The following is an 8,801-nucleotide window of genomic DNA, read 5'->3' as shown; positions in this document are numbered from 1 at the left end:
TTGTCTTGACATACCTGGGTGTAATCTTCGTCTGCAGAAGACATGTCTATCAGTAAAATCACCAGCAGTCCAAATCCATTTAGCTTCACTGGCTATAGATGTTGGTTTGTTTCCCCAGTCGCTGTGTGTCTGTATAGTGGCGTCCTGCCAATTACTATCATCAAATCTAATAGATAAACATTAATTAAAGGTTAATAATGCTGACACACTTATGACACATGTAGTATTATATTACAAATATTAACAATATTAGCTCTAAAACGGATGCAGTGCAAACCAACCTAGTCTCAATAAGTGGCCATCCTTGAAACCCAGCTTCCTACCCTATTCTATCCCGAAATCAATTAAATCAGTAGATAAATCATTACCGTTTTTAGGTGCATTAATCAAACGGTACTTATTACCAATGACATGTTATTGTATTGTATATCTTCAGTTAATTTATATAGCAGTTTTTTTTAGATATAAATCCTACCCTAATTCTTTCCAGCCTTCATCGTCTGAAGTTGAACATCTCCATGACGAATCAGTAACCACCCCATTACTAAATGAACCTCGAATTCCTGCGATCACACCTTCATCCCGACAATCGAATGCCAGAACATGTGCTGTATCCGAAAATGAAACTGGAGAACCGACTTTCCAATCGTTTGAACTTGCTTCAAGCTGACCATCAACAAAGAAGTTTAGGATATTATCACATGTGACTGATCCAGATATATCATCGCCATTTACTGAAAGTATAATCAATATCAATATTAGGTGAACAATAATGGCACATATACATTGAAGTTTGCTGTTCAAGTTATTTCCTAGAGATAAGGTATCTTCGAAGACAATCTTGTTTTATGAGTCGTCGGCCTAACAAAACAGTTTCAGAGCTATGGTAATAAACAGGGTGGGTTTTAAATCCCAACCAAACAGAGTGAATATAAAGGAATAGATAATCACTGAATGGAATGTTGATACTTGAGTGATTGTGTATATAAAAACAGTAAACCTCAGGTAGTGTTCAATGTCAGGACAGTGGCGACGCCCGTGTCTTGGAATATATTTTTAATTTTTGACGTTGACGTTGACTTTAACTTTTGTAGGATCAAAGGTCATTGACCTTGGTTATCTATATGTATTTTCATATTTGATGTCCGACGAAAGCTTCCAGTTTTGTAGCCGTATGTATTTTAAAAATTTGATGAGTTCTATCTCGTGACCTTGACCTTTTTGACCTTCCCCCTTACAAGGTCAAAGGTCATTGACTTTGACTATTCGTTGATACTTTCATTTCAGATGTTTGACGTCTACTTTCACAGCATTCGAAAGATTGAAAATGTCGTAACTGTAGATTGTTCTGGCATGTGACCTAATTAACTCAGAAATAATTATTTCGTTTTAACGAAATACCCTATGTTTATTTCGTTTAAATTCGTTTCTCATATAGAGAAGGTTGCGTTTCGTTTAAACGAAATAATTATTTCGTTTAAACAAAATAATATTTCGTTTAAACGAAATACGTGATATTATTTCGTTTAAACGAAATAATAATAAAAAGTGTTGAAAATTGCGCTTAAGGAGTAGTATATGTCTTTTCGGATATGACGCATTTCACTTCTGCGCATGCACAGCTTTTTCAATGCGTATATCCGAAAAGACACAACTGCTAAAATGTATTATAACATACACCCCAAATTGTTAAAATGTATTATAACAGACTCCCCGAACTGTTAAAAATGTATTATAACAGACTCCTCAAACTGTATTATAACAGACTCCTTATAAATTACCCAACCACACAAGATTCACTAAAATAATACAGTATAAAATAACCGCATTAAAAAAATAATATGTCTTTAATTTTAAAACACAAACAAACAAAAATTCGAAGGAGACGGTTTCTTCTCTGCGCTAACATCTCTCATCCCCAAAGCTGTCAACTTTGTCTCAAACAACAAATTTCCTCAGGAGAAGATATAGGCGATGCAGTGAAAAGATCTAACGAGTTGAAAGAATTACAACATATAAGAGAAATGCGAAATAAAAACCTCAACTGATTATGGGAGCTACCACTGTTTTTTTGTTTATACACAGTCTAGAGTATTATTGATTTAATAAATAGCTTTAACGCCTAGTAACAATCACTCTTCTATTGTTGACTGGATATATGTCACGCTATAATTAACATATCACGCGTGCAACGTCAGCACAGACAGTCTAGACTCTCAACTGTTAGCAGTGTCTCAATATTTGTTGAATTGTTGAATTTAATCATACAAAAATCAAGGTATGTTCTTTTTTATTTGATTTAATCATAAGACGACAGGGTGGAATTAAGATTAATTTGCTGTTTTTTTCAAAATATCAATTTTTGTTTTATTCCAGTTTAATAGATGCCAACATTTCACATCACGAAGAATATTTAAACCATCGGTAAGGGGATAGAAAAAGGCCAAGAATTTTTACCAAACTCTGTGACAAATATCCAAGGTTTCAAAATTGTTGATACAGATTTTCGAAAAGTGGTGAAGAACAAAGGATGACGCATATCTAGCGATCCTAATAAGAGCAGTTGTGACCTTTACATTATGACTGCCAATAGTGTAAGACGGGAGATTACTATGACCGCTCTTACTAGGATCGCTCGTGACCTCATTTTTCAAACCGCTCTTATTAGGATCGGTCGTGACATTTCATAAAGTGATTCATTTCTATTGCTTTCTCCTGTATTAAATCTTTCGTATTAAAAATATATGGTGTTTATTTCATTATTGAACAAATATGTCTTTAATAAATGTCCATCCTCCTAAAACGTATTTCGGTGCGGAAGACATTCAAAAGTCATTGGGTTCTCTTCCTGGATTCCTATGGGCAAAATATCCCGCAGAAAAACATCTCCCAGGGCACAATTATACAGGTCCAGGCACGAGATTAGATCTGCGTTTAGACGAAAATGATAATCCCAAACCAGGGGAAGAACCCGTTAATAAAGTTGACGCAGCAGCGCTCAAACACGACATACTGTACAGAAACAAAGACATAACATTCAGACACCAAGCAGACAAACAAATGATAGACGAACTTGAAAATATTCCCAATCCCACTTTCAAAGAGAAATTACAAAGGTCTCTTATCATAAGACTCTTGAAGGCAAAATTGAAATTGGGTATGGGCATAGCAGACGAGATTCACAAAGAATTTCGAAAAAACAAACATTACCTCAAAGTCAAAGTTTTTGATAAAGATGAAATTTGGTCAGCCGATTTAATCAACATGCCAGTCGAGAGAGGGTACAAGTATTGTTTGACGGTGATCGACATATACACGAGATACGCTTGGGTCTTTCCCTTGAAAAACAAATCGGGTCTGACTGTCAAACAAGCATTCGAAACCATAATGAAACAATCCGACAGACGACCACTAAAGTTGTGGGTTGATAAAGGAAGCGAATTCTACAACAGAAATGTGAAATCTCTGGGGTTTGAAATTTACAGCACGCATAACGAATGTAAGGCCGTAGTGATAGAAAGATTCAACAGGACTCTTAAAAGCAAATTATTCAAGAAATTCACGGAATTGAAATCTCAAAAATGGCTTAAAATATTACCGGTTGTTGTCGACGAATACAATAACAAAATACATTCGTCTATAGGTGTGACGCCATCCCAAGCCTCTAATAACCCGAATATCATAAAGTCCGTCAACACTCGAAACAACTTTGAAAACGAGATTAGCAATTTGAATATTAAACCCAAATTCAAAGTTTGAGATCGAGTTCGTATTTTTAAATATAAATCATTGTTTCAGAAAGGTTATGTCGGGTATTGGACTAACGAGATATTCATCGTTGATAAAATAAATAGCACATCACCTCCCACGTATGAATTGATCGATCAAGACAAAGAACAAATCATAGGAAGGTTTTATCAAAATGAACTTCAAAAAACTGACTTTTAAAAATGAATCTCGAAAATGAAGATTTAGATGAAAGATTAAGAAATTTAGATGTCGACAAGCATTTACGCTTTCTTAAATTAAAATTTTTTAAATTTCAATGTAAATTTATCTTCAAAATATTATTGAATGTGTTTTATCAGAATGTTATACAAGCTTTTTCAAACACAAACTACGTATATATTTCGTCAATTGGGTCTTCAGCAATGCTTACCGCATACTTCGAAAAAGATAACACCTCAAAAAATCAACTTGAAAATGAATGCGTTTCTCGATAAACACGGGGAAGACACGACCTCAAACTTTGAACTTGTGAAATAGGCCAAGGAATTGAACGTCTCGCCGTTTTATTATTGCATGCGAGATGAAATTGATGAACTGAAATACAAAAAAGATAAATTTTACGCCATCACAAACATTCATAAGTCGGATCAAAAAGGAGTTCATCACTCTGCTTTACACAAAGATTCTTCGAATAACTTTTATTTCTTTGATTCTTTCGGTCTAGAACCGACAGAAGAGATAACGAAATTGACTAGCAAACCAATCAAATGTTCTACGTTTCAAATTCAAATGCCAGGACAAAAGCTGTGTGGACAGCTGCCACTTAACTCGATAAAAAATGGCAAACAAGTTTGGATTAGGGTCTTTACATCTATAATCTAAAAATCCCATGACAAAGCGAACCCTTTTTTCGTGGATCAAATCGGAGACACCTTACAAGGGGATATCGATATGAACAATTTCAAAATAACTAATTTAAAGTTTCCAGGTAACGATAACGATGCCGTGAACAAGAAATATTTAAGGACCAGGAAATTGAAACAAAAAATGATAAATATGTAGACCAATTTAAAATGCATGTACTAAATAATAATCAAAGATTTAGATATGATATTGGAGACGAAAAATCCACCATCACTTATAATACCCGGACACACACTCGAACCAATAGAATCGAGCAGTCACGAGTTTTTACGAACAACAGACTTTGAATACGTAAAACTGTTTTTTGTTTTAGGTGGAAAATACACCTTGACCGATGTTCATAAAAGTCAACAAGAAAGAGAGTTTATAGTATTTTTATCGTTTGGCGAAGACTTCGAGCTTAAAGTTGGTGGTTATAGTTGTAGAGGCGAGATAAAAATTGAAAAAGAAAAAAGAAAATATTCCTATCATCTTCACGAGGACCATACGAAAAAAGAAATGTCGTTAGTACGCGTAAATGTTTTTATTTTGAATATCCAAAAATATAATAATGTTAGGTTTCTCGAAAGGTTTTGTTTATCGGAAATTCACTTAATTTAACGACTTAAAAAATGGAACTCGAAAGCAGACAACAATAAAATGATAGACAAACAAGAAGAGTTGAAAATAAAGTTAAGACAGTACAATTCATGCAGGAAAACATGGAGTAGAATCGATTCTTTTTTCAAAACAGCGAGCACAATTCTAACGGTAGGAGTAACGGTGGCAACGGCCGTGACGGGTGGATTAATGCTTCCGGTCATCGTCCCAACCGTATTGGCTGCATTAACATTCGTTCAAACGACCTCTTGAGGCCTCATCACTTTAGGCTTCACAAGCAAAAAGAAACCTCATTATAAAAAGAAAACGGATATCTTGAATATGTATCTTAATCAATTGTACATCTTTTTCGAAAGATCGAGAGAAGACAAGAACATAACAGTTGAAGAATTAAAAGAATTCAATGAAATTCTGGACAAATTCCATACAGAAATATCAGCGGTCAAAATAAAGAAATAATCAAAATTATATACTTAAAAAAATATGAATAAAATCGAACACGATGAAACATTGATAGAAAACGTCCTATTTTCCGATGTTATCAAGGCTATCTCTGATAAATTTAAAACATTCAAAGGACAAATTGAAATAGATGGAGAGATAGTCGAGGAAGGGAATCACAGTCAATACATGTCACTCCTCGGTTTCAATACCAAAACTTTTCAGAACATCTTTTCAAATATAGATTTAAAATCCGATGCTTCCGATTGGTATTTTACAGGGAAAATAATTTTACGTAAAGACAATTTTATCGAAATAAATAGATCGAGAGTTGGTAGAGGAGGAACTGATCTACTTAAAAAGATAAATGAATACAAAGGTGAAAATTGTTACATACCTACAGATGGTCACTGTTTTATCAAATGCGTCAATCGTGTTTTGAACAAAGATTTAACGTATACATTTCAAGAATACATCAACGGGTTTTCAAAAGCAAATAGAAAAGGAGTAATGACTTGTGCTAGAATGAAGGAACTCAATAAGACATTTAACACTTCGTTTCAAAAATATAATCCCAAAAACAGACATTTACATCCCAGAGACGTTCACGATGAATTAGATTGGGTTTTTTACTGACACAACTCGCATTTCTGTTTAATTAGAAGAAGCCAAAAAAGTTTGGGAATTCAAGAAATAGAAGACAATTACGAACAGGTGTGGAAAATGTGTAGAGACGATAACGCAGTAACACAGGTTTCACCTCTCAAACTAAACGTCAGAAAAAGACACGCGAAGAGCAATTCCGTATTGTTTCACTTTGGTCAATTTGGAAAAACTAAGAAAAATATTGGACAGAATAAAACGTATTTCTCCAATAGATGATATTCCAAAAGAATTTTACAACAAACTAATGACCAACGTTGTTGAAGCATTTGTGGGTCTAGACTGCATTGATCAAATGTTGAAATATTTAGGTCAATATGATAGAAAGAGATTAATATTAATTTCTCACAGCGGCAGTGGATTCCGCAACTGGAACTTTGACGTGCTTAAAAACACGTCAAAGTTGTCAAAGTGTCCACTGATAACGCAGAGGGGTAATTTGTCTTTACCTATGTCTAATCCTTTCACCGATAAAGATTTACAGAAAAAATGGAAAAGACAGAAAAAAATAACGAGCGATAAAAACTATTTGCAAAAAATCAGTTTCACGTGTTCCTACCAACATGAAAAATCTCGTTTGGCTGCATGGGGAAATTCGTCCAATCTTCCCGCGAATTTGAGAAAGATTGCCGACGTAGATATTGCTAAATACACCCAAGACAATTGGGAGGAATTGAGAGACGAATGGGAACCTTACGCCAAGAGAGACACTCTCTGTTTGGGAGCTTGTTTGATAAAATATAACAAAGTCATGAAAGAAGTTGTAAACCAGAACATATCTAATAATCTAACGGCTCCATCTTTATCTTTAAAGGGTTGGTATTATTTATATCATCACGATAAAGAAATGGTGGAAGAAGAATGGTATGAAACTACTAGAATGGTTCCGAAACATACTGAAAAAGAAAATATAGAAAAAGTTTATTCACACACTAATCCTTTTATAAGAAATTTTATCAGACGATCTATTAAATGAGGAAAAGTTTCGGCAAATAGAAAATCATTTAAAACGAACAAAATGGACAAAATTTGTAATGTATTAAAGGAATATACAGAACTTGAAAGTAATAACATAATTGATTTATTCAAAGAATACAGCGTAAGCACAAAAGACAAAACGGAGGTTCATTCGAGACTTAAAAAAAATAAACTGCAATAAACTAATGCATTTGATGCTAACGGTTTATACGCTTCAGCCATGTCGGATTTAGACAGTGAATATCCGAGAACGGAAAGTGGAAGACCGTTTCTACCAGAAGAAGAAAAAACATTTGTAAGACTCTTCAATAAACAAAAATTCAGACCTAGAACAGCTATTTTAACAGTGTGGTTTGACTATCCCAAAAACATGTTCTTCCAACCGATACCAGCTAAAGATAAAATCACTTTCACGAATAAAGAAGGTAAAAAGAAAATGGTTTCTGTCACGACGTTTTAACATCGGTTGATATTCAAGAAATAGTGAAAAAGTGAATATTAGAATATTAGATGGTATAGTTTAAGAAGAAAATTTTAAAACTCCACCCTATAGAGATTATATTTTAATTTTGAGAGATCTAAGAAATAAATATAAATTGATTCACGTGTTAAAACCTACGAGAAAATTAATGATACTCAATATATTGTTGAAACAGAAATTGAAGAAAAAGAGACCGAAGATAGTAAATCTACACGACTAACACCTAGTCATTTGGGATCATTCGTTTTATCTCACAGAAAAAAAATAATGAACAATTTCATTCACGTCATAAATGGATTTTATAAACCCGAAATATACTATACCGACACCGATAGTTTGTACATTTCATCGAACAATTGGAAAAAACTAAACAGAGCTGATTTGGTCTCCGAAAAAGACTATTGCAAAGGTAAAAACGATTACGGTGAGGGTGGAATTATATTTGGTTTATATTTAGCACCAAAAGTCAAATACAACATCGTTTTGACTTCTGATGGTGTTTTAAAAGAAAAGAAAACATTTAAGGTTATTCTAATGATAAGTGTAGAAGATTACGTTCAGTTAGCAAGCGGGCATGATGTGTCGAGTGAATTTAAGAAACCATGGGAAAAAAGTTTCACCAGTGGAGTAGTTATTCCAAATGATAAACAAACTAAAGTTATTTGAATAATGTTAAAAGAAAACCACCAAACAGTGAAGGAATTATGTATCCTTACAACGACAAAGATGAGTATAGTTTTGATGAAAACTATGAATTTGATGATTTCGATTGTCTTACTATTCAAGAAGAGAATGAAGATTGTTTTAAATGAAGTTGAATGACAATTTCTTCGTTGCCAAAGTATATGAACCTGTTTTTATCGTCTTTGATTTCCAGATTTATATCTTTGATCATGAAAGAATTGACTGGCAAATAGGTCGTTTTAAACGGTTTCTCTATAATTCTGTATCCGATCGGCACCGTAAAAGTCGGTATGCTGTATAC

The 8,801-nt window shown here is 33.7% G+C and overlaps 3 protein-coding genes across 3 annotated transcripts in view; 2 read left to right on the top strand and 1 right to left on the bottom strand.

Annotated features, from left to right (window-relative positions):
• LOTGIDRAFT_175420 (hypothetical protein) overlaps positions 1-1,136 on the bottom strand; it is a gene marked incomplete at both ends in the record, with an annotated part of 2,124 nt that extends 988 nt beyond the window's left edge. The window contains 3 exons of the mRNA XM_009056637.1: positions 15-166; positions 476-734; positions 1,112-1,136. Of these exons, the coding sequence (XP_009054885.1) occupies positions 15-166; positions 476-734; positions 1,112-1,136 (436 nt within the window). The remainder of the gene's footprint in view (positions 1-14; positions 167-475; positions 735-1,111) is intronic.
• Positions 1,137-2,772: 1,636 nt separating this feature from the next.
• Positions 2,773-6,330, top strand: LOTGIDRAFT_175419 (hypothetical protein; the record flags this gene model as incomplete). Its single annotated transcript, XM_009056636.1, has 2 exons — positions 2,773-3,157; positions 5,975-6,330. 2 exons carry the CDS (start codon positions 2,773-2,775, stop codon positions 6,328-6,330), a joined length of 741 nt encoding a protein of 246 aa, XP_009054884.1.
• A 1,225-nt stretch (positions 6,331-7,555) lies between these two features.
• LOTGIDRAFT_175418 (hypothetical protein) lies at positions 7,556-8,482 on the top strand (the record flags this gene model as incomplete). The annotated part of the gene is made up of 2 exons (XM_009056635.1): positions 7,556-7,760; positions 7,992-8,482. The coding sequence occupies 2 exons, from the start codon at positions 7,556-7,558 to the stop codon at positions 8,480-8,482; spliced, it is 696 nt and encodes a 231-aa protein (XP_009054883.1).
• Between the last annotated feature and the right edge of the window lie 319 nt (positions 8,483-8,801).

Source organism: Lottia gigantea (genome assembly GCF_000327385.1).
Source record: "Lottia gigantea unplaced genomic scaffold LOTGIsca_280, whole genome shotgun sequence".
Classification (NCBI taxonomy): Eukaryota; Metazoa; Mollusca; class Gastropoda; family Lottiidae; genus Lottia; species Lottia gigantea.
Note: the sequence above shows the minus strand (reverse complement) of the source record. Positions and strands in the feature narration are given on the sequence as shown.